This window comes from Antrostomus carolinensis, unplaced genomic scaffold (assembly GCF_000700745.2).
Source record: "Antrostomus carolinensis isolate BGI_N321 unplaced genomic scaffold, ASM70074v2 scaffold24399, whole genome shotgun sequence".
Taxonomy (NCBI): domain Eukaryota; kingdom Metazoa; phylum Chordata; class Aves; order Caprimulgiformes; family Caprimulgidae; genus Antrostomus; species Antrostomus carolinensis.
The window spans coordinates 63,879-90,827 of record NW_010340988.1 but is presented as its reverse complement, the minus strand read 5'-3'; the positions used below and the strand labels follow the sequence as shown (position 1 = coordinate 90,827).

At 42.8% G+C, this 26,949-nt stretch overlaps 1 protein-coding gene across 1 annotated transcript in view; it reads right to left on the bottom strand.

Moving 5' to 3' along the window:
• The window catches only part of LOC104531465 (tomoregulin-2), a gene marked incomplete at its 5' end in the record, with an annotated part of 54,737 nt that overhangs the window by 13,213 nt on the left and 14,575 nt on the right, over positions 1-26,949 (bottom strand). The window contains 2 exons of the mRNA XM_010176349.1: positions 19,898-19,957; positions 21,140-21,288. Coding sequence (XP_010174651.1) covers positions 19,898-19,957; positions 21,140-21,288 — 209 coding nt within the window. The remainder of the gene's footprint in view (positions 1-19,897; positions 19,958-21,139; positions 21,289-26,949) is intronic.

The following is a 26,949-nucleotide window of genomic DNA, read 5'->3' as shown; positions in this document are numbered from 1 at the left end:
TAGTGACTCCTTACACATCACATTTTCAGAGGATTTTGAAGGGGGAAAGGGATTCTTAGGTCAAATGTATGTCCTTAACCCTTCTCAAACCCTTTTGGAAGTGTCCGCGCTGCTCCCCCCGCCGCCTTTTACCTCCCCGGCAGCTCTCCCAAAGATACGCTGCAGAGCACAGCACTGGGAACTTACTTAACTAAGCTCTTTGCTCTGCATGATCTAGCGTTGGTACGGCAATTCTTATTTGAAATCAAAATAAAAGTCCAGAGTGTATCAACCTGAGTTTTGTGGAAGAGCTTCAGTGACTGACCAGGGGTGGAAATATGAACCCTGTGGATGAGCCTAGGGACAGTCTACCATACCCATCTGCAGTCTTCATGGAGCCAGCAACTGCTGCTCTTATGGGGGAAGAGGGAGTGTCCTCAGCCCAGCAATGTTCACAGCTTCTGCAGAGGTTTGAAGGTCCCTCTGCAAAGTCAGGAGGAATGGAGTGGCAATGTTGCTCCCTCTGAAAGTGCCAAATTGCTTTAGCAGGTTTTCTGGTACATCCCCCTCTCTAAAAGCATCTAACAAGAACTGAGGTTGAAGTCCTTCAGCAGGCTTCCTACTTACTCCTAATGAAGAAATGTGCTGATAAATCCCAGCTCAGACCCGGCTCTAATGAGAGAAAAGAGATTTCTCCTGAATCTTTGCTCAACAGCTCCAGACACCCTGCCCTTGACAAGGCTGCCAGCAGCCATGCTGCCATCCACCACCACAGACCTACCTCATCATTAACAGCTGCTCAGATGTGACCTATTAATTATCTTCACACAGTATGTTCCTTCTTTTAAAACCTTGCTCTTGATTTTACGAATATAGAGTGTCTCCTTACAATGAAGAAAATGTGCACAAGCAACTTGCCTGAAAATTACTGTTTGGGTGGGTGTTGGAGTGAAAATTCAGAAGGAAGTGCTTGCTGCTGCTCAAGAGGGAGCTCACCAGCCCACTCGCCCTGAGAGGTAGTGGAAAGTGAGACACCAAATGTCAGCTGAAAACGTCTGGCACCACTATGCTGCAGGCCTAGCCTAAATTCATCCTGCAGCCACTCCAAGTACAAACTTCAAGCTAGTCTTTCTAAATAAACTGCACAAAAACCCCACCATCCTCACACTAGGTACCTTACAAAAAGGAAAAAAAAAAAAAGAAATGGAAGTTTGTGAATTAAATTACATTCGCTTCTTTTCTCAGGCACAAAACAGAATTGCTCAACACATTAATTTATTAATTTTAAATGTCCCTATGCAAATGAGTTCCCTGGAATAAGATAACATCCACTTTCCTTTTTAAAAATAATCTAGTGCTTTTTATGATTGAGATGATGACAAAATGTCCTAGTGCACTTGGAAAAAAATATTGTGCTCTGTCTTCTGCAGCAATGTATCATAATTATTCAGCCTGCTACCATAATTAATAATAGAAACCAATGAATTAAGACACTAATAATCCCCAGATGTTCAGCTGGAGAACAAAATACTTTCAGCTTGTCAGCATATATATGTGGGCTATGCTATATATGTTAAAGCTATCTCTGAACTTTTGAAATTGAGAAGTACTTTTATTTACATCATCTGAGAACTTATCTTCTTTGTTTGAGAAGACTGCTTGAAATTAGACAACTTGTTAATCATTTTCCTGTACATAAAAAGACCATTTGTCTACTGAACAAAACCTTTTTTTTAACCCTTATTTGATTTTTTCAGTGGCCATAGTTTACCTGTTCACTGGCTGGGCACAGATGCCTTACCCAAGAGACCGTATAGACCCCTAGCAGCTGGGGCTCCTACACACAGGAGTAGGTACTACCAGGTAGCTACTGCAACACAAATGTGCAATACAACCCCAAAACAGCACAGCGATACAAGTACAGGCTAGCAACCATTGCTCTCACGTCTGAACAGGAGCACCCAGCAATATCAGCCAAGCTGAAAGAGAAAATTAAAAACCAGCATTTGGGCGAACGTGTTGCTCCAAACGAGCAGTTTCTCTGTGTCCAGGTGCTCACATCAGACACAGCTACCCCCCAGGGTGATTGTTTCATTCAGGGAGGTAAAGCAGGCTGTTGCCTCACCTTCTCTGACCTCCTCTGCTTCTCCCCCGCCATTTCAGCCACTGGGCCCTACGGAGGCAGTTGGTAAAAGCAGCGGTCACCGCTGTTTAAAACAGGTGCTGCACAAGCACCTCCACACTTGATCTGAGGACATCAAGAGGTGCTGTACTGATCTCTTCCTTCAGCAGCTTCACCGAGCGGTTCGTTGCCGCATGTGAACAGCACCTGCCTGCTTTCCAGTCCAGTAAACGGGAAAGGTCTTCAGCTCTCCATGTCATCTCCGTGTTAGCTGTCACCAAGTCACCTCTCAATACTTTTGTGGATAAACTACACAGACGGAGCTCTTTAAGACCACTGCTGCAGGATCAGTCTTAAATTGCTACGGATGTGATTTAATGATGTGGGGCTCTATTGTGGGTTTATCAAAGCCCCGGGTAAAGGGGCCCTTAGTTTGTGCTTCCTTCTTTTGTGCCAGGATTGAATAAATCTGTGTTAACCCTATTCCTCAAATAGATTAAATCCCTCTTTGTGCTAACTCAGCTAGTCTTTGTTTTTGGCATGCCGCTGCCATTCCCTTCACTCAGATCCCCCTGTCTAAGAGAGATGCCACTGGCCCTGAGGGAGCAGCTTCCTCCCCCTGCAGAAACCAACCACCACGTAAAGGAATAAAGTCGTAGTTTTTCTCCTTGCCTATGATCTCCTTAGGCAGCTCATGACAGAGCCCTTAGAGGATGAGTTAACCTTATTATTATTGCAATTCTGTGTTGAAAAACAGTCAGTGTCAGTTTAGAGATTTGTGAGGTTCCCTCCAATTAGGCTGCGTGCCTGAAGGCAGAGGGGTGAATAATGTATCCATCACATGTGGCATGGGCACGAGCGGAGCGGATGTCACCCCTCTGTGAGAAATTCCTCCCATCCGCTTCTCCTCGAGCTGTTCATTACTGCCAATGCTGGAGGTGGTCAGAAACAGAGAGTGGGAACCAGCCCAAGGCTCCTCTCTGTGTCCTCTCCCCTGAAAAAGTACATCTGAGAATTGCAATTTACTCTTCAATACCAGATTAAACAGAGATGGAAATACCATCCCACTATGTGGATGTTAGCAGCAGAGGATGCTTCTTTTAATGACCAAACTGTGTCTCCTTCAGAGCAAGAAGGCAGGGATCTACAGAACAAGGCAGAGGGTGGCTAGCAGGGATGCTGACATAGGAAGCATCTCTACATTCAACGCTGTCTTCTAGGGCACAGGAGCCAGATCATTTGCCCTACCCCACAGCCCCACTCAGCACGTACAAACACACGCTTCTCCCTAGCAGCAACACCAAACAGCAGCTATTCACAACCCTTTTGGTCCAACACACAGCATCACAGCAATACTAGTTAACTTAGTTAAGTGGTGATTAAGGAGCAAAACTCCCTGAACTTGCCTGAGTGGTGTCCTGCTGTTTCTTGCTTTGTGTGCTACTCTGCACTTTCCATATTAAAGCAGCCTGGCTAGTGCAGCACTCAGAGAGTGGCTTATTTATATGTAGATGCAGCTGTATGACATTTCCAAATGCCATATATTTGCATATGAAGGTTCCACTTTTTCCCCCCCCTCTTCCAGTAAACAGAGTCTGCTGCAACTCCAAAGCAGTGCTTTCACTCAATTGGAACTTTCTGCAAACCATCTTCTTTAAGAAACCTAAAAAAAACCCAACCCTGAAACACCTCATTTTCATAACTCTGCAACCTCAGCTATCAATAGCGCCTACAGGCAGGTCTTTTGATTTAGAGCTGTACCTTTGATACCAAACAGAGTGGAGAGCAAAACTGCAAGACCTTAAGGTTTCATATGAAATGGCTACAGATAATCTGCAATACAAATCAATATTTGCAAGTAGGCCTTAGATGTATGATGGAAGCTTGTGGTCAACCTAAAAAAGGTTGTGGGTCACATTCGTTATAGCTATGAAGATGGTATTGATTTTTGTCACTGATCTTTCACTTGAAAACAAGAACAGGGGCTTGTTGCAAGAGCTGCTGGGGAACTACAAAACTGCAAACCTAACATGAAACCACAACCTTATGTAATGCTGGGAAAGCCAAGTGGACATTATATATTCAGTTTTCTCGCCAAAGAAAGATAAGGCTGAAGCAGATGGTATGTGGGCAAAGTTTCAACCTGAATACATTGCCTTCTAAAAACCAACAGTGCTAAGAAAACATCTCCATTTTGTGGCACAAGGCGGCCAACCACGTTACCTGCACATTAAAGAGCTGCCTGATGTAGGGCCTTGAGGTATGTGTTACAGAGGAGCTGGAAGAGCTTCCTGTTGGCAACAGGTGTATAGAAAAACAAAGAGTTTCAACATCTCTCATGTACCACCTAGTGTGAGTAGGATGAATGATGTACAATGCACAGATTGAGCCCTGTGCTCATACACATTTGTGCTGGGATGCGCATCCAACGGTGTAAGCTGAAGGAAATGGTTTTCCGGCATCAGCAGGCAGCGTGGGAGTGCTGATGGCATACAGAGCGGATGGCGGAGTCACCAGACATCAGCTGTCCCCCTCTCTCATAGCCTACCCCTGCTCCATGGCTGTGAGCAGACCTCCTCCACATGCCTGCTATCCTGTGGGTGGGCAAACGATGAGGTGAGGATGAGCGACTCTGAGCCCCTGCTCTGCCTGCTGTTGGGGTACAGCGACAGGCACTTCCCGACTGTGACAACAGGCACAGTAACCCCAAGGAGTCACCTTTCACCATCACTGTGGTTTTAGCTTATGGAGTTTCACCCATCTGCCACTGCGCTTCTAAAGGACTTCCTCCTCCCCTGCCAAGTGGGAGATAGCATCAAATATGACAAATGGGATGAGGTGCCAGTAAGCTGATAAATACTTTTGATATGGCCCTAAAAATAGTGATGGGATATTTGTACCCTTCTGACACTTTTCCAGAGTAGATGGATATGCATGACCTAAGTTTTAAGACGAGTGTCAAGAATATTGATGTGTGGAAGGAGCAAGATCGTTTTGCTGGCAGTGCCCTGGGGGACAGTCGCAAGACTAACGATGTTTCCAGTCTCCCAGCCAGGGGTGTGCAGGGAGGGGGCTCAGGGAGGGCTGCACCTTTGGTGCCCATCCAGACAAAGAGGATTCTGGTTGCCAGTGCAGCTCTGCCCACTTAGAATGAACCTTCTCCTCCATGAAGGGAGGATGCAATGGGAGAACAGGGTGCAAGTGCTCTCAGTGCCTGGTGGGGCTCTGCAAGGCTCTGAAGGGCTATACGGGAATTAAACTGTTTAAGGACATCTTTCATAAACACAATGGGATAAAATATGCATATGTTCTGATGGAAGAAAATGCTAGATTAGGTAAAAGTTATAAACAACAATTTTGGTGCAGATTTGTTCTGGAGGACTGGTGAAACAGGGTGTTGTAATGCCCTAAGTTATAGCCTTGCAATTCCCACCAGGCTAACTCGTGCTCTATACATGATCAAGCACGGCGTTATTTCTGGGAGAACACCTGTAAATTTAGTTTAGAATTTCAAACCCATCTCTGGAAATGTGGAAGTCAAATACAATTTTTTTCCTTTCCCCTCCAATCCCTACAATAACATGGACTCCAAAGGTCTCCAGTTCACACATGCAAACCCAGTGTCCTGAATTTAGTTCTTCAGCATCTACGCAAGTGGCTGGCTGGAATTTAAGCGTTGATAGTGATGCAATAGTGGCTCTTCCAATTTCTAAGGACTACAAAAATTGCTTTTAAGCAATTTAACAGTGGATTAACAAAGCATGTTTCCATGATGTATGGAGATGCCCTTATCATCTGTATTCACCTGACTGTCTTCAGAGGAACGTGCACATCTTGGGTAACATGAACCTGCATTTTCCAACAATCCTCGCCCTGTCTCTTCAGCTATGTGAGTGGCTTTTACTGGCAGAAAAATTGGGCAGGTGATCAATGAAACAAAACAGGAGCTTCGTTTTGAGAAACTGCTGCAACTAAAAGTGCATCCTAATCCAATTACCAGGCTGTTCCCTAATTTCCAATAGGAACTCTGGGTCTGAATGAATTGTATTCTGCAGAGATCAATGGATGGCAAGAAGCAGCATTTGAAAAGGTCTCTGACTTATTTTTAGGCCTGCCAGCATGACGTTACGAGAATTTACTTTTTGGTTGCACACTTCAAACAAACTCAAAAAATTACAACTGAAAGCAAGCATGAATGGCAAAACTGTCAGAGAGCTTTGACAGAAGGCACAGAGATGGAAAGGTTACCCAGGTACGTGACAGCACGGACAAGCAGGTCAAGGACGTCATTTTAGCTACAAGGCATTTCCTTCCGTCTTTTTGACAACCTGAAGGTTTCACAGTCCTAGTTCTGCACTGATTTTATATTCGGTTTTGATTACTAAAAGCAGCCTTGCCTCCCCGCCCCCTTTTTTTTGGGGGGTGGGCATGTCAGTAAGGTGCTGCCATGCTGGAGTGTGATACCTGTGTGGCTCCCTTCCCTCCTTTCTTTTTTTGCAAGTCAGGATCTGTGCTTGTAAGAACATGCTCCCTGAGAGTATTCTTCCAGGAAACTGAAGAAAGAGATGCAGAATTTGGGGGAAATATGTGTAAGAAAATAGGAGACTGAAATAAAAATACATAATTCCCATATATGGCATTTTGAATGCTTCTTAAATCACATGCCTGGCAAATCCCTTGTGCAAATCTTGGTTATTTTAGTTACCAGAACATGACCCTGAATGGCCTGTGACTACTCAGAGGTATGTCCACTGTTAGTTAAAAGCATCGTTGCAGCCATGTTTTTCACTGCTTTTGCTCAGGCTATTCAGAAAAGTAAAGACAATTTATTGGCATGTTGCAAAACTGTGATCACTCCTCCGTACAAAGCAAAGCCCCACACTTGCTGAGGGAGGAATCCTGCTCAGTTTGCCTCTATTTTTACTCACCCGTCTCCCCCGAGAGCTGCACTATAAAACTGATGGTAATGGGTCCACACAACTTTGCTTTGTGTATGTGTCCAGTTCTATTGTTAAAATCTTTTGTGGCTGCTCAGAGGATCAGATTTTAGCAGACTATATGATAGGAATTCCTACTCAGTAATCAGGAGTTCAGTATGTTTCCTTTCCCATGCCTGAAGCTGGAAATATATCCCTTACTATTTCCAATTTTAAGTGTAGCAGCAAAACCTAATATATTCTTTTACCTAATTTACCAGATAAACTTTGTTTCCTATTTGTCATGAAACTGTGCAATGGCAGGCAAAGCTGAAATCTCTGCATGTTCTTCATTTTGCAACAAAAGGGTCCAATCTTGCTGTGCAAATTTAAGCTTTTTGCCTATTACTCAAATGCCAAAGGTCTGTCAGGCAATAAATGGTCTCCGAGATGTGGAGAGGAGACTACCCAACACTGCAGAACATACTTTGTGCCCATCAGTAGCCTCACGAAATGAAAGAGATCCCTCCAGGGTGCACAGCGTGCTGAAGACACCTTACAGCGCCGTCATCTCTCCTTGTCTGATGACTGCAATCTCTTCCAGAAGAGCAATCTCCTTGATGACTTCTCCGTGGACCTAGCTCAGACTCTGCCTCCTTAAATAAGGCAACTGCAGATGGGCTCTGGTTGTCTTGTGATGTCCATCTCCCATCAAACTCTTCTCTTCAGACCCCATGGCTCCCCCCGCCTCTACATGTCTGTGTATTTTGGTGTGTCAGGACACAACCTGAGTGCAGAGCCTGCCCTGCTATTTCTTTCCATAAAGAGCAGAATGGCTTCTCTACACCACAGAGGTCCTGAGATTCATCACTGGTCACACAGCCCATTCTGAAGCACAGCCAGAAAAGGCTGTTAAGAACATATTTTTTATAAAAAATACCTGCATTTACTATTTTTATATGCCTGCACCCGTTATTATTATTGTCTTACCAAAGTGCCACAGAAGTGAGCTAGCATTTGTGTAAACAAAGGGTTTGGTATTTTATCTTGGTGCTCGCTCCTACAGCTAATATTCAAAATGTGAGAAGCTAAATGGATAAGAAAGGGCAATTTCAGGAAATGGAAAATTTACTAAGAATAAAAATGGATGAGAAAGCCACACAGAGAAATTACAAAGCCATTGAACTCAATGGCCATTCTCCCACTAGCTTTAGCAAGGCCAGAATTTTACTTACTGCCTCTTTAAATCATTTTCACTCTTTTAATAGTGTTTTCAACCAAACAGCTGACATCCTTCTGCCCAGCCAAGGCCCTTTAAATCACTGAAATGCAGGATGGAAAAAAATTCACAGTGCCAGATGTGTCTAAAACCAGTCACAGTTCTTTCTGAAACAGTCTGCAGAGGAAAATGTTTAGCATATATTACTCCTGACAAAACACTAATAGTTTGTATCAGTTTTGATATTATAGACTAATAACAAGCCCTTCCATGGCTACTTCATTTGCAGAGCACAGAGACAGGCTAGACTTACGTTACTTGATTTTAGAACAGTGTTTTTTATGTAATCCTTTCCCATCTTAGCTAGATGGAAGTACGCTTCCATTATTAAATGAAATTGGAAATGAAATACCCTGGGGAGAGGGTGTTTTTTATGTACACCTCACAGCTTTAAACCACAGACAAAATAAAAGAGGGAGATTAAAACCATAAGGAGGGTTTTAATTTTTTTTTTCCTCCTGAAAAATATTTTGCCATTATGTAATGCTGTCTAAAACAGCTAAGGTTGGTGATAGCAGCAGCAGGCAAAGAAGTGCATTTTGATTCAGTGCTGATAACATTCTGAGATGCACTGCCACTGGTTCTGTAATAGCACATTTCATTTACAGTTGTTGTATTTATGGGAAGAGAGTTTCATGCTAACTTCATGCTCATGGGTACACGGTAAAATGACAGCCCAAGTGTAAGAAGTCACCTTGCTAAGCAGGTAAATGCTGTGTTTCAAACCTGAGTTTTTAAGAGGGCTTTCTCTTGCTCAGTGGAAGATGTGCCTCAAACTGCCGAGGTTGGGTTTCTCCCAGATGCAGAGAAATGCCTCTATAGGAAGAAGCAGTGGAGATGGTATACCTGATATTCAAGATGTTGCATCTCCCACACTGTTTCTTACTGCCTATAAACCACTTCAATTTTTCTGAAGTAACAAATTTCTGTCACTAGTGGCTTCAGTGTCTCATACACTAAATGTTAAGAAACACAAAGAGAACAGCTACATTGCATTGCTCAAACAATCAGTGCAAGATACGGGTTTTAGCAGATGTATCCACAGAAAAGAAGTGGAACCATCAGCAAAGTGAAAGTGATGCAGCAAGATATTTATCTGTCTTTGCTTTCTTTACTCAAATCTGTTAAACTAGGCAAAAATTGCTACTTGTCCATGTAGACTAATTCTAAAGTTCTATTAAAAACAAGCACATCAGCTCCTTCTTTTCTTCCCCAACTATATTTCTTTTCATTCTACCAGATGTATTTATACTTTCTGAGTCTAGGTGAAACCCTTTGTTATTTTAAGGCTCAGGTTACCATTTCACATATCTAAATGATCAAATTAGCTTGTATTTGTATTGTAATTTGACATGATCATACTCCTAGAAAATATGATGTTTCAGTCTGTTCTAAGTAGCAACTTTCCTTACTATACAACTTACTTATTACAACTGTCATATGCTTTCATCTCATGATATATTGATATCTAACATTTCATAAAGAATGCCAAAACATACCATGAAACAAAATTCTGAAGAAACTCAGTACTATGAATATTTATTTATATATTTTTACATTTCAGACTAGATCAAACACAAATATTTAAATGTTGATGTTTCCTGAAAATGGATATTCTAGTATCTCATTATAACTCTATCTCTCAGATCCTTGGGAAGGCTCTGTAATTTCTTACAGCAGATTTACAGAAACTAGGCCTAAAATAGAGCTGCTAGGCATAAAAATACACTGTGGATACGCTGTGGTGCTTCTTAATATCCATTAACTAATTCAGACTAGTTTTGTGGATGGCAAACAGCTGCTGTGCACCATCTTGAACAGCATCCTTTGAGGACAACTCTTGAGCTAATCAAAGCGCCTGGAGCCCACTGAGCAAAATTCCTCCTCAAATCTAGACAACAGGATTAATTTTCCAAGTCTGTTTCATGGGAACACTGACAGAGTCTTGTCTCAAATACTTTTCTTACTTTCCTTTCTTGTAGGGGAGGCAGGCAGGTTGAGAAGGGAAAGAAGATGCTATCAAGAGGGAAATGCCTTCACCAAAATATCAAAAGGCCAAAGACAGTTGGTATCTACTGTCTTCCTGGTATTTGGAGTTGCAGACCAATACCTAAACATCACCGCAGCGGACTCAGGGTGAAACCCAGCCATCGCAGTGGAGTATCAGCAGAGCCACGCCTGCCACCACCCTGCGTCACACCATGTCTCAGACTGCACCTACACACTTTCGTTGGTCCTACAGAAGAACTGGCTGCACAGTGTTTCTAGACCCCAAAGGGAGAAGAACCTAAGCCTCCTGTGACTTCTGATGGGTTTGGGGCTGTCTGCAGTAAATTCAAGAACAGATCTGGGACAGCCAGTTCGTGGCCAGAGTCTTCCTGCACTGTTAGATGGAGTTAATATAGAGCCCTGTTTTTTAATGCTGGTATATCTCAAAGGAAAGGTCTGCAAGTAGGGGACATCTCACTTAAGAAATGGCAAAGATACACTATTAACTAGATGCCACAATATAATTTAGTCAGATATAAAATTATCCTTTTTGGATAACTGTAAATTCTTTCACAATGGTGGAGTCCGCATGCAGGGCCAAATATTATGGTGCATATTCCATATGTTCAAGGCAGCTGAATAGAGGTTGTAGATCATGTTGTTGGATCTTCATTTCTGTAAACCTCTGAAAACAAAGGTTGGGAAAAACAAATTCGGGGAGTGGCTTTAACTAGAGCATAGGTTGCCCAAGGAAGTTGTGGATGCCCCCTCCCTGGAAGTGTTTAAGGCCAGGCTGGATGAGGCTTTGAGCAACCTGATCTAGTGGAAGGTGTCCCTGCTGATGGCAGGGGGATTGGAACTAGATGATCTTTAAGGTCCCTTCCAACCCAAACCAGTCTGTGATTCTATAACAACTAGCATGAATGCAAACCATGAAGTGTTTTTCTGAGGGTCCCTTCCTGCATTCATTTCTTCTGGTTTCCTTTGCTATTAGAGGACCTGTTTAGAAAGTAGGTATATGGTTAAAGACAACTTGAGAAATCAGGCACAAGTCAAGTTTTGTTGAGTTTTAAGGATCACATTTTTATGTGCAAGAAGGAAAGTGACTTTTTTTTTCTGCAAGCTCTGCCTTCCTTTGAGCTTATTCATTCTTCTGATCAAAACACAGATACCGAGCAGAGGACAGAAAGATCAGCGGGTACTGAAAGGCTCAGATTTACTCAGGAAGATGAATTTCTATGGGAGATGCTCCAAATAAGACAAAAGATAAGTAAATGATACATGATGTGTTTATGGACTGGGACACAAACGGAAGAATCTGTAGGAACGCCTACATGAACCCAGGTCTGCTCATCTCTATTGCATGTACAATTTCTGTTTTTAGCTGTAACCTTTAACAGAACAAAATGTTACAGAGGACTGCTTACATGATACTATAAGAGGAAAAAAACAACCAGTAAAGTACAACAGAATCACACAGAATCGCAGAATCATAGGGGTTGGAAGGAACTTCAGGAGATCATCTAGTCCAATCCCCCTGCCAAAGCAGGTTCCCCACACCAGGTTGCACAGGAAAGTGTCCAGGCGGGTTTTGAACATCTCCAGAGATGGAGACTCCACAATCTCTCTGGGCAGCTTATTCCAGTGCTCCATCACCCTCCAAGTAAAGAAGTTTTTCCTTAAGTTTGTCTGGAACTTTCAGTGTTCCAGTTTTTGCCCACAACAGTCTGGGGGAAGCAGAAGTGGGAGCCAGTGTTCGGAACTTTATGAAATTTGCACAGTTCTGATGTAAACCCCAGATACAAATATATACCTGCATTACAAACTCCACCCTCACCCCAAATCTTGACGCCTGAATTCATTTTTAGTACTTAAAAACTTCCGGGATGCTGCCGACAGTAAAATAGCCTGCTTGGACTTTGTGTTTTTTAGGCTGCCCATGCCAAGTATTGGTGTTACTGGTTGGTACTTGCTTTGCCTCTTTATTTCCTATAAATCAAACCCTTTGCCTGGACATACTGAATTTGCAGGCTACCAAAGTTCTATGCAAATCAAGTAGCTTTCTTTATAATGTTCACTCACAATATTACCACGTCTTTTTATTATGGGAAGGAAGCACAAATGAATTCTGCAACTTTTGATTCACATTCATTAGTGACTAAATTAAGGGCTAAGCTTTAGAGGCACAAATGGAAATGCTCTTTTACCTTGAGCTACATCAGTCTAGGTGAAGAGGTGTCTAGCAGTTCACCTGAGACCTAATTTAAGTTTTAATGCTAACAATTACAGGTTCTATGAGCATGACACTGGGAAATCGTAAGTAATGAAAAGGCATGATTTCTCTCATTATAAAACCACAAAAAAACAGAAATCTGAAAAAACAAAGCACATTTACCAAGCTTAGCATATGCGATTCCAAGTTAAAGGAGAACTCTCATAAAAAGTGAGGTATTCTCTTGAGGTTGGCAGATTAAATGTGCAATATTTCTCTCTCCCTATTGCTTGTTTCTAAAATCTACATAAGCCTGTTTTTATTTTGCAGGCTCCTCAGGAAAAGACTGTTAGGGGTAAGTGCTGCTAAATCACATCATGTGGTGCTCCGGAGTGTTGCAGCATCCTTGCTAGCATGGGACTTGCTAGTGAGACTCCTACGGGACCGCTACCTCACTGTGTCCACCTCCTTTTGAAAAAAAAATAAAAAATAATAATAAAAAAATTATACATAGACTTTATCAAGATGGAGCCTGATAGGATGTAAAGGTACATTTGAGAATGTTCTACAGAAGAAAACCAGTTAGGGTAACCTATGCTGCAGCACCCACTACTAGACAATTACATTAATGTCCCAGTTTTTCATACTTTGGAAATAAAGCATTTGGTCCTCCTGATGACACAGAAAAATGCTGGAGTGGGACTTTCTGCACTCCACCTTTTGAAAACCAGGAGTTAAATTACAAAAAGATGCAGGTGCTATTTTTAATTTAAAAAACCACAAGTGAAGGTTTGGGGGCCAAGTCAGTAGCTGGGACTGACACTGCTGGCTACTCAGACTTTAGTTCAGAAGTAGCTGACAATAAGATTTATTAATCTGCCAGCTGGCCGCTAGCTCTACTTTTAAATTTTTCTTCTGGATATCAACAACAGTGGAGGAGCTGCAAGGCAGCTGAATAGTGGTTGTAGAGACCATCGTGCTATCAGAATACGGTGATCGCTTGCTCACCTTTGAAAATCACTCGGAAGAACCCCAGAACAGGAATACTTTTCTTGTCTGTGTTTTATACTGCTCCATAAACTAAGCAAAGCTACACACAGTTATTATTCCTGAGTAAACTCTATACTGCTTTCTGCAGTGGTAAATTCAAGCTTAACTTTGGAAACCTCCAGGTTCCACGCAATGAGCTGAGACATTTTCTCTCTTCTACTTTTTGGAAATTTTTCTATCACGAGTCCCTGGATTAGGTATGCAAAAAATGCCTTCTCCACCTGCCTTTATTAGGCAATTATTTTGTCAGTTGAGACCGACTCTGTTCTTATATCCTCTTGAGCTTATGTGCCCCAGACTTCAGCTATTTGGAGAATATAGACCTTTCCGAATAACCAGACATCTTAAAGGACATTCAGAAACATGGGGGGCATGGTATGGCCACATCTCCTCATGGAAGATGCCCTCATTGCTTTCCTTAAGTCATAGGCCAAAAAAAGGTAAATTGTGCAGCCCAAAATTCAAGCTATACGGGTTTCCTTCTTTGCTTTGAAGATCTCATCTGCTGCCTTTCACAAACTTTCACTGTACGTAAAACTTGTGTATGTTTTCATAGAACTTTGCACTTATAAATGGAACTAACAATAGCAGCAACATTTAAAAGTTTCTTATTTTTTTAAAAAGTGTATCAGTTGTATTGTCCTTGTACTCCCCAGTGCCGGGAGTGTGCGTGTCTATGTGTGCGAGCGCAGGCGGAGGCAGTAGCTAGACATCATTCACGCTGCCACACAGCTGTCAAAATATGAAAATGTGATTTTTTTTTTTTGTTTTGATGGAAAAGCAGGAATTCTTCCTAAATAATCTATTTGCTTAGTGTGACAACCTCTGCCTTGGAGTCTGCGGAATCGAAAGCCAAGCAAATCTGCATATGTAAGGATGCAATTTCCCCAGCGTTTTTACAAAGCTACAGATGAGAAATAGTTTCTCTCTGGCTGTGATGGATGCACGATGCTCAGCTCTATGTCTCACTTGCTAATTCCATTAAGAAGAAAGGAAAGCCTGGCTGACAAAGGCAGAGTAAAACTGCATGATAGTTTATATCCCATAGTTAAGCTCTGGGGCTTTATTTTTCTACATCAGTTTAGGAAATGGCTGACAGGGTAGTAGATACAACATTTAATTTAAAGGGACAATGTCAAGTGGTTTACACTCAAAACTTAACCTACTTTGAAAATGTTATAATCTGGAGAAGGAATCTAGTCTGAAGTTCTCATATTTTATTCCTGGGCAGGGAAATAGTCACTCTCTACAGAAATCCAGTGCTGCTGTCCTGATTCCTGGCCCCTCTCCAGGCCTATTACAGACAATGAAGATGACTGTGACGGAATGCAGCAGGCTCTGGATCAAACGTGAGAAGAAAGGGATGCATCACACCCCAGTGCTTTGCACATGTCCTGGGTCAGTGCACCACTGCCAGTTCTCCACATGTTCTAAGATAGGCACAGCTTGTTCTCCCGTTCAAAGGGATTAGAAGTTAACGATGCAGAGTGGCAGATTTTGGTAAAGTTTTAGGATAGTTTTATTTTTTCACACAAATATTACGTTGTATTAATTTTGGAGTCCAAGACTCTTGGACATTTGACAAGACTCTTTGAAGAGTCCAAGACTCTTCTTTATTCTTGGAGTGGGGAATCTGCGGTGGGTCCCAGGGCTTCATCCCACAGCCCTGGCCCAGCCAAGGGAAGATGATGCGCTGACACAGATGGATTTTGCCCTTTTTGGTGGAGTGTTTAGTTTGCTTGGGCAACACAGCCATCTGTTGGATTACTCGCCCGAGCACCTCCGGTAGTGCCAGGAAGGCCCCAGTGCCAGAAAGCGGTCTGAAAAAGATCCAAGACTGTCACACAGATTTGAAATCCCATGGGAAACCAGAGGGGAAAGCAGGGAACAGAACAGCCATGAGCAGACGCGCAGCATTTTGTGCTCGTTAGCGTTGCCCGGGCACAGCAACAGCATGAGCGGCCACGGCACTGCCTGCAAGAGAGTCCCCGGACCAGCCGAGACCACAGGAGGCAGCACCCCAGGCTGCTGCCAGGGGTGGGTTTATGCCATTGAGGAACACAAAAATACGGCTCAAACGGACTATTTCTGGATGCGCACTTTTCACCAAAGGAGACTATAGGGGCTGAAAATGCCTTCTTCCCCTTTCCATCAGCTTTGCTGCGCTGCTGGTGTTCAGCTGCTGAGACTTGATCTAATCAATGCTTATATAGGGAGGTTTGTCTGGCCTGAAAGATGATATTATTGAGTAGGTCTATCAAATTTGTCAGCGTCTTTGCTGACAATTTTCATGAATATATAACACTGAAATATGGCTCATCCATACTGACTTATTCTTTAAAGTGCTCAAAATGACTTGAAAAAAATCTCTGTAATTTGATAATGAGGAAGGATAAAATCAGTTAGGAGGATAATTGTTAATATCCAGATCTTAAGAAGCGAATATAAATATTGAAGAATCAAAATAAATCGGCAAATGAATAAACAAGATGAAAACTCCTTGATTGCCTAGACTCCAAATGCAAAAATGCCACCGAAACAGCCAACTTCTTTACACATATAATGGGGAAATCCAAGAAAACATCAATCACAGGATTTTAATCTCAGACACTACATTCCAAAACATACATTACACTTAAAATGTTTCAAAATGCTCTTTTATGGAAATTGTGAGATAAAGCGTATTTTTATTGGATTTGAGGGAAAAATACCACCCATTCATTTACTGACTAAAGCCAAATCTTTTTTCGCAAACTTGATCAACGTCAACAATCTGCCATTTGTTGAAAAGAGTGAAAATCCCTCCCAAGTCTGACAAATACTTGGGGATTTCAGAAAAATGAGAGGCCAGAATTGCACAGAGAGACACAAACACAGACGCATACAGGCTGTGCTGACACGTAGGGTAGACGCAGCCATGGCAAGAGTAGACTGGTGAACCTGGAGAGGTTGGACACCGTCAGAGAAGGGCCATCTATGGCTCACGCTCCCCATGTTTACTTTGCTGAAAAAGGGGACACTGCTTTTTGGGTGTGTTTGACAGCAGTGAAGCATTTCCAACACTAGAGTAAATCTTGCTTGTGTGAAGTAAGAGCCCTTAAAAAAACCAAGGTGATGTAAACTTAATGCAAAGATTTATGCTCCAAAGGAAGGAGTACTCTTGGTTTTGCAAACTGAAAGATCTGTGTGTTATCTGCAAGGATCAATGGGCTTGAAAGAATGGGAGGGAGCAAAGACACTGATTGAACATACAGTTTAAATAGTTCCATACGAAAAAAATCAGCTGGGTGTTGGGACTTGTGGTTGTTTGCAAAGCTGCTGCCTTCCTGGGACCCCATGTTGAGCATGTGGAGGTGTTTATGGAAAAACCTTCACCACTCAGCTACCACAGGTTCTGCACGGAGCATTTGGCGCTGCTGTGTTAGCATAACTGACAACATCAATTATGCCCACTGCTATTTTCTCCCCTGGGAAACTCAGTCCATATGAGTCAGTGTTTTTAAAAACATGTAGTGCTCATGATCTGGGTGATTTTTAGTGTCATTAAATGGTAGAGAACAAAGGTATTCTCCGGAAAGGCACAGGCTCAGGGATTTTGCTTCAGAGGCACAATGGCTGAGGAACTGCTGCTTCTCCACACAAAGCTCCCTGTGGTCAGGGCAGCATTTCCCTTCTGAGGAGATATGAAGGTAGGAAAAAAATAGCACATACCACGTTCCTGTAATAACCAGAATCAAACGTTTCTGCACTTGAAAGAACATAAGGACGGCATGGAGCTTCCTGTCTGACAAATGTTGAAGCCTGAATGTCTACTGAGCCTCAGTTTTATACTGCTGTCTTCCTTTTGACACACTATTTCCAAAAGGCTGGAGTTGTTACAGCTTTTTGGTACAGTGGCCCCTTGGTCCCTTTCCCCTAGGGTCTCCTGCCTGGGTTATGCCACAAACATTTGGGGATGCTGGAGGCACGTGGATTGCCCTGCATGAACTTGCAACTTTTATGCTACATGCTGTCACTGTATGTAAAAATTAAAAATTTAAGCAAGAATATGAGTTAGGTGCACAAAAAGAAAACACATCATCAGCTGGTGCAAGTAACTGTGGTTCATGGTAAATCTATGGATGGTGCCTGATGAGACCCACCCAGAGGGGACAGCTGCTGCCCTCAGGAAGCCCACTGGGGCCTGACCCATGCCAGGAGCCTTGAGGAGCTACTTGCTGAGGTGCAATCATGGTGCCTTTCTGTGCCAAATAGGTACCTACTGGACCTCACTGCTGATTCTGGATGTCTCCATCTCTCCTGCAGTTCTAGGGGAGTGAGGTGCCCTGTCTCCCCACCACTTCTCACTGGACCATCTGTTCCCGCACTCCTTCCAACCTCTCAGCTCTCAGAGAACAACATCACTACAGACCTGCTCCCCCGTGCTGCAGCTCTGCCCTCTTCCCTGCCCAGTAACCCAGTTTCCTTCTGTGTTCCCTGCTTGACTCCCAATCCCTGACAATACTTTGCTGCAATCAATTTTCTTCTACCCATCATCTCTCCTTTCAAGTGTGGGCTGAAATATCAACTCCCTCCTAAGCAAGAGCTGTTTTGTTCCTCCTGCCCACTTGAGCTGAAGGTGCCTTCTATGCTCCTCTTCCTCCATGACCCATGACTTGGCTGTCTCTTGCCATCACTGTGATCTCCTCCTCCTTCCTAATCCTCAAGCTGCCTTTCCCCCCTTTTTGTTACAACTCAGTTGCTTCATGCTTAAATGTGTTGTCTCCTCTCTAGGTGATGTGGGTCACTGCCATCCTGAAACTAAACCACCAGACACTAGCAGAGTAGGACAGGTTGCATGACACTTAAAAAGGGGCTGCAGGCCTTCATCTTGACTTGGGGATGCCAGTGCTCTCCCCAGTTCTCCAGCAAGGAAGGTGAAGGGTTTAACACAACTGTATTACTTACCTTCATTTCTAAATTAAAAGAAATCATTTTGTCCTACTTGGCTCTGTCTCCTGCCCACCACAGGATATAACCTCAGCCCTTCCAGTCTTTTAAGAAAACTTGACGGCTGCCTCACAGAAAAAAGCTGAGAGTAATCAAGGGTTTGGGGAAAAGAAACTGAAGACTTTTCTCTCTTTGTATGACACTCTTGTCATCTGTTGAAGAGTTTGTTGGCAGTAGGAAATATCGGAACCATGGCTCATCTTTGATCTTTTTGAAATTGATCCCAGCATTCACTTTCCACAGAAATTTCTACCCTTGCAGCTTCCTGCTGCAGCCACCTCCGACACCTCATACTCCTCTGCCTCACCAAGCCATAATTTATTCATAGCTCTGTTTCAATCATCATGCACCATTTTTAAGTAGGAACAGAACAATCATTTCTAACTGAGGGGTACCCTACTAACGCTGGGACATCATGCACAAAGGGGCCTCACAAGAGATGACCAGCCAAACCAAGTCATGCCAAGGGACTCTCCCAGTAAGAAATGTTAAGACCTTTGAAACCATCAGCTGGATTTCACCTAAGCCACGCAGCAAGCTGCTCAGGTAAACCCAGCGTTCTGCACCTACGCTCTCTAAATACCTACTTTCGAAACACAAAAATATCACAAACTTAAGCAACGAATGCATCACCCGACCCATTTTCACAATACCTTCTCACAGGCCTGAATTCTCAGTGCAGGCTGTGAATATCTCCATGCACATGTGCGCACACACACACATTCAATTTCTAAATCAATCCTCCCAGGCAAAGGGTGTAAAAAATGTCTCCCAAACCTCCCTAGTATTTACATGTTTTTAATTTCAAATGCCATATAAGGTTATTCAGCCATTATATTTTACTGTAGCTTCTAAATAAATTAAAACAATTTATCACTTAAAAAAAAAAAAAGAAACCCCAAACCTTTTAAGAACCTTATTAACTTTATCGTCAAACACAGACAGGAAATATAATCTATTATGGCAACAACTCATGGTGTCACAGCTGTGCTACACTCTGGATTTTCACTTTCTTAAACCTGTGTATTATGACAAAAATATGCATAATCTAGTGCACTGTTTCAGTAATTTTCAATAATGTCTGATAATTCTGGCAAATAGTTTACAACATTTATTTCCACTGACAGAACGGGTGTTTTATGGCCAGAATATCTGTACATTGAAAAAAATTAAAGAAGCCCATTTGTTAAAAAGAAATAGAGCTTCCAGCAAAAGACAGAGCAATGCAAAGACAGTGTTTCCTTAAAGTAAACCAAGAAAACTATACTAGAAGATGAGGACACCTCACCTTAGCAAACGGAGGAGAAAAGTGACTCACATAGCTCCTGCAAATTGTGATTCTCACAGAATAGGAACCGTACCTGCATAATCTGTTCTCGCATAATGCCCATCTTCTGATTTTGTAGTTGTTGTAGTATTATCTGCGTGAAAAGAAAGATGTTGAATTGCATGGGGAGCCTGTACTTGATATAGACTATGCCCTACCTGCTGGTGCCCAGGCAAACGTAGCTTCGCTTGCATGCACAGCATCGCTGCTGGCTGCAAGGCTCCCCTGGGCCTGTCAGGTGAAAACAGCAGGATTGGGCTTTTTGGAATGAAACATGAAACATCTTCCATTAAGAAAACACTTTTTTTCTTCTAACAATATGTGATAACAGATTGCAGCTGGGATAAATATATCAGCATAAAGCAGGAGTTGTCATTTCTGCTCTATTTGAAGTAATTGGGGAGTTTTAATATGTACCCTGAAGTGAACTGACATGTAGAGTGGTTAACTTTAAAGAGATAGGAATAAACGAGAATGTGTTTAATACACCTGTACAGTACGGCATTGCAAGTAAATGTACTGAGGATTTATAGGTCAGAAGCTAAGGGGAAAAAAGCTATTAAGAGTCTGAGCCTCAGTAGACACTTTATTTACAGAAGCTATTTAAAGGCAAATTTTCTTCATTTTTATTTTAGAACAAAGTAGAATTTTTAAAGTCAGCTCAAGGGCTACACAGGTGATATAGTAGCCCATGAGCTGAGCACAGAGAAGCAAGGTATTCATGGAGAAACACTGCGAGTCTTGAGCAGCTATCGGCAAAATTCCCTTCTAGGCACCTTTGGCATCTTGAGGGCACGCTGCAGGTCACATGAAAAACCAGCACCACATCTGGGAGCACGCCTTTGGCCTCCTGAGATTGCTTCATGCTGCTCCCTCCAGTTAAGGGAGCAGCAGAGGATCCATCCTGGATGTCAAAATGTATCTGAGGGGCTCTCCTGCTGTCCTGCTCCAACTGCTACCCAGAGAGCAGAGCTCTGGGCAAGCTGCTCTGGGCAAAATGCTGGTGCCTGGTTTTGAAACCAGTGCAGGGCTTGACAGTCCCCTGACGCTATAGACAGGGTGTGGGAAGGGTTATGCGCACCACTCCTCACGCCTCGCTTGGCACCCACACTGTGGAGGGCTCTGCCCCCTCCCGCAGCCTGCGCTCTACAATATAAATTGCAAGAATCTAATGGAAATGTAAGAAGTGCCAAATAAGAAGTCAGCCCCAGTTCTTTTTTTTCCCCTAAAAAAAATTGAAAACATTCTTTGAAATGAGTTTTGTTATGAGAGTTACCTTGACATCGACCCAAAGACATGACTTCAATTTTCTCCTGTTTCTGGCATGATGCCTCTTTGATTTGACATGCATTATCATAAGATTTCCCATCGGAAGCACAAAGAGGATTGAAGTTGGTTTGAGAACAGTCAATGTTGCACACACACCTGAAAAGATAAAGGAAGAGAAAGAAGAAGAGGCTAATATGAGAAAGTTTTTTCATGACATCATAAATACATCTCAGAAATAAGTGTATTTTCCTGACTGCACAATGCAAATCAACAGAATGAACATGGAAAGTTCTGTCAAGAGGTCATTTGTATTTCTGCATGGAAACGAAATGCTGGGAGAGGGAAGAGACACAGAAAAGAAAAGGAAAGATAAAAAAGGAGTCTTATACATGGAAAACTAAGCCACAGCATTACCACTTGTAATTTCCTGTAAATGAAAGAACACTCAAGCAGATATGCAGGTAATTCAAGCTGCTGCACCCTCTTGCAATTAAAGAAGCCACAAAATTCATCTCTGTTGAGGTGCTGCCCATCGTATGTAACATTGCCTAAGTGTGGTTTTATATTTATTTATTATTTAATTCTCTTAATAATTACTGCCCCTATAAGCATTCTGATCATAATAAAGATTTGATGCTGAAGCTTCATCTCACCCTACTGGGATAAAACCACCTGCCAAGACTGAGACTGACACTAGTGATGTGAGTGTACCCTGCTCCATGCCTAGGGGTGGTGGGATCTCCCCCGGCTCTTGGATGCAGTGGGCTTACTAGTATTAAAACCAGGGGAATGTTGTTTTTAGGAGAGACTTTGTGCACAAGCACTTTCTGAAGCATTTTAATATCTCAGCAACCAAAAAGCCTTACCCAGGTGTCACCCAGGAAGGTCAGTGCCCACTCCCGACCTGGCAATGCGCTCTCTCAATGTGATTTGGTCTGGATCTGAACTAACACACTTCGTGCACATGTCCTGACCCCAGCAAGTCTCACCATTGCTCAGAAAATGGAGAAGCCAAATTACTTTCAGCAACAGCAGGCTGCAGCCTTTTTTTCTTTAGGTTTCTCCTATTTCATGATCATTAGTGATGTCAGACACCCTTGGGCACCAGCAAGGGAAAGGCATGCTAATCTTCCATCCCCTGACTGTGACATGCAACAGACAGCTCAGCCTCAGCAGTGCTTACGCTAACATCGAAGCGATCCTGTTCGGGGACAAACCAGAGGTCTAACCTGGCAGCTGCTTCAGCTCTTCTGAGCATGTAATCGTGCACATGCTGCTATCTAAACTCTTCCTGGCTCCTTCTGACATTTAAGGCAAAGTAATGTGACTGATGCTCTATCTCCAGCCCACTGGTTGTGCTGAACCTCACAGCGCTGACTCCACAGCTCTCCTTTTGGAAAGTTAAGTAAAGGAAATGTCAGTCTCTAGTCTTACTGCTTGATTTAAGGAAGTGTTTAAGAGTCGGTTCACCTCCCGTTCACAGCAGACATTTGGACACCTTCAGCCACTGGAAGTGCAGAGGGATATATGCAAGAGAGAAACTTTGGTGGAAAGAGAAAGTGTAGGAAATGAGACACCGTGGGTCAGATTTCTCCATCGCCCCCTTTGGCCTCTGGCCCCCTGCAAATGTGCCCAGAGTGATGAAGATCAGAGGAACCAATGCTTGTCTTCTTTTAGACCTTCTTTACATTGCGTAGATCTGTTTTCCCAAAATGTTTACAAAATACAGAAAACTTCAGCTCAAAAGGAAGCCAAAGGTGAAAAGCTCTGGTTATAAATTAAATTATATAATTTCATAACGAGTGGAAGAAAAGAGTCTGGCTCTCTGTGTAACAATTTCCCCACACTGATGAACATACAGAATATAAGAAAAAAATCCAGTCCATTTCCTAACAACCTCCTTATCAGCGGAATAAGAACGTTCTGCTCCACTGAAATATTAACTGTCGTCATTTTTTCCCACAGTCGTTTCCAGCTTCCCACCTTAGTCAAATTCACTTCATTAGGAAACATTTACTGCTCAAGTAATAGTAATTCTTTCCACGTAGCTCCACCATTTGCATTTCAGATGGGACACAATCAGCCATATGCTCCTTTTTTTGTAATAAAACAGCTCAGAAACAGCTTCACTTCTCCACATTTTGCTACAAAAAATGAGTGTAGGTTAATATATATTATGTCTCAAGTCAAGAGAAAATTAAGTCAATGAGAAAATTAAAACAAAAGGGTGCTCTTTAGGGGAAATCTAAGCAACTTTGGATGCAATTTTAAAAACGTCTAGGGGATATAGGAACCTGTACTCAGAGTTAGGCACATATTTTTAAAGGTGTTTAGATGCTTAAAGATGCATGCAAACACTTTGTGTGGGATTTCTGAAATCTCAGAGACCTATCTCCCACTGATTTCAAAGACCATTTCAGAGCCCATTAGGCATGTATTTGCATCTTTTGATATCTTCCAAAAACAAAGTTCCAAAATGACTTTTCTGACCTCCTTTAGTAAAAGTGAGAATAAAATCAAGATTTTTCTCAACTCTGTTCTAAAATCTTAACTGCGAGACCAGACGTTCTTTCCAAGCAAAATCTCCGTGGCCACATGCTGCATTAAGAGGATGCACCATGTAAGCACCATGAACACATGCTACTTGTGCTCATGTCAGATTGCTCGTGTGCGAGGAGAGGAGAAAGGGACAACCTCAGGATCACACTAGATGCTCAAGTCTTACAAGATCTCCTCCATGGAGCCTCATTTTCAGGGTTGAATAGACGGACAGTAAAAACCCACTACAGTAAACCTGTCACCCAGATCTCCTTGCTGCAAGGATCTGTGCATCATCCACCCCCTGCACAGTTTTCAGTGGACAGTTTCTAGCTTGCATCTGCACTTTCTTACTGCTTTTGCACTTATATGCTCAAATCCTACTTTAAGGCTGCACAATTAAGTCAACATCACATATACATCAGGAAATGCTAAAGGTAGGACTGCATCAGGAAGATTAATGTACTAGAGTTGCTGACTCTGTTTAATTTATAGTGCTCTCTTATCAGGGAAAATGACAGTATATTCAAACACTTTTTTCCAGACCAGAGGAACAAGCAGTCTGCCATTTCAACCCTGCCCCCAAAGTCCAGAGGAGTAAATTACAGAGGAAAAAGTGGAGCATTTACTCTAAGCATGCATGCCCAGGCACACGTGGCCACAGAGCATTCATCATCCTTAAGCAGGATGCACTGGTGGTGTAATAAATACAAAATGAATGGCACTTAACGTATGTGATACAATTAAATCCTATAGACATACGTAAAGGTATCTTCACTTCTTGAAGCATTATAAAATGGAGAAGTGGGACTGTCTCCTATTAAACACACAGAACCAAACTGTGACAACTTGGACCCAAGGGTGAGAGTCCTAATGGTGTTCAAGACTTCAGATCCTGTGGGACACAGGAATCTCCTACCCCAAAGTGAGCCTGGCCCCAACACTCGTCGCGTCCAGAAATCCCATCCTGCTCCTAGCTAGCAGCCAGTGCTTCCCTGCTCACGCCCAACCTGCAACCTGGCCATGTTCAAGCTCTGCCTTGTTACCTTCTCTTTCTTTCACAAGTGACAAAATCAGAATGGCCTCATCTCTTTTTTGTTGTTGGCTGCACTGGTTCTGGGGTCTCCCCCAGTCCCTCTGCCTGTGTGGAGCTGGAAACACACTCCTCTGCTGTGGGGCTGACCGGCAGGCCAGCTCCCTGCCTGCACCTTCCCAGTCTCTGAGACACTTCAGTACATCTCTAATTTTAAGTAATTTGATCATTTGACCATTTTATCATCCTGGCTATGACTTCTGATTATAGTTATATCGATAAATCTATTTGGTTTCTGTGTTCCTAAGTGTAGCACTGAAGAAAGCTTAGCAATATAAAGGCTGACTGAGCTTTTCTCGGGCTCCAGAAGCTGTGAGAAGGTCAGTGAGGTCTCCTAGAGGGTCACAGGACGAAACTGTACCCAAGAGCATACACAAAATACATGTGTAAGGCTCCGCCTGTGACTTCTGCAGTCAGGAAAGCAGCTTTAAAAGCATCTGTGAGAAAGGAGTGCTTCCAAGATGTCAGCCAATATCCTGCAGGCCCCCTGAGAAAGGAAGAAATACTGAACGCTCTCCCAAGGGCCCATCACATCTTTCAAGTAATGGGCTTATATATCAATTGATTAAAATCTGGGCTGTCGCTGTAAACAATCATTAAACAAGGCTCACTTTTTTATGTCTATTCTTCCAGGTCATTATGATAGTCTCTGATGAATTCCACTTCTTTTATATGCTTTATTTTATTCCATTTCATTTCATATGATGAAAATCTTGGAGGAGCTGAACATCCAGCAATCCACTTAGTTATTTTGGTGATCACAAAAGAAAACAAAATCAAAACAAACTAAAAAGACAACAGGCAAATCTGGGCAGCTCCTCAGGGATTTTGGGCTAATGCCCCCAAGTGCATCCTGCAGCACAGCTTGGTGACATCGCTGGACCTTCTGATGAGAACATCACGTCAAGGCAGAAGTGGAAGGTTCTGTCTCTGCAGACAGAGGTGGTATTAGCTGAGATGCTGGAGAAGCCTACAAGGCTGCCTATGGGAGGACTGGCAGAGCTGAACCAGGCCCGTTGCAGGTAAGATGCTGACAGGTACCTCCTTCTGCCTCACTACTGACTTGTAGGGTGCAAGTCACTGAAATTCTGTCTCTGAGCTTCTGGCAAGAAAGTAACTGCAATAAATGTACTAAACAGCACAGGGGAACCCACGTGGGCTTTGGGAGCGATTGTCACCATTACAAGCTTCTCCTCTTCCCAGGGAAACAAGAGAAAAGCGCAGACGTGGACCCGTAGTTATTACCTGTACAGATCTTCACCATGAAAAAAAAGCTGCCCAGACCACAGACAGGTCTGGATCCCAGCAGTGATGGCAATGTGCTTCACCAGGCTGCTTGGCCAAGCTGGAGCAGCCAACTTGGCTTTCTGTTGAATCTGTCTCTGTAAAAATTAATGGGGTCAACAAACCAGGCACGGGTGAGTACACTGGTGAGCACAGAGGCTCCTAACTCCCTGGTCTTCTGCAAATAACATATGGTATTATTTTCTGGGCACAGAGAGTACCTTTGCCTGCAGAGAGCATGTCACTAAAGAGAAGATTCACAGCTAGAAAGGACTGTCCCTAGAGGGAGGAACAGCGTTTTAACGAGGTGTCTCAATAAAACGAGAGAATGCTTCTTTGCCCTTAAAGTGGAGGGGAATGCTCTAATTGTATTTCCTTAGTTCATTAATAAAGTATAATCATTAGTGACACAGCGATGATAAAAAGAATTCCATGCTTTATCTCTACTCCTAAGATAACTATTCAGTCTTTGTTTTCAGCAATGTGTTACTGAAAAATAATTTTAACAAATTACTATGCAATATCTGGGTGTAGCACGAGGACGGTTTCATATGTGGCTCTGATGGGAAGGAAGGAGGAAAAATGAGACAATGCTTCTAAAAGAGTGGTTTTACTGGGAACAGGTGCAGGTACATTTTTGTCAGAGCGAGGCGGCAATGGCAGTTCTTCCCTATTTGACATGTTTTAATTAGCCCTCTGCAGTTCGAAACCTGAGAGCACTGTTGCTACTACCTCTGTTTATTAAAGATTCATATTCAGACTTTGCTGGCCACGGGTCATTTGGTTTTTGGAACCAGAGCAACAGAAAATTGTGTCTGAGATATCTGCAAAAAAGTACTTAATGAAATGACTAACGTCTTCAGCCAAGTGTCTAGATGATTACAGGGTCCTAACAGCAGAAC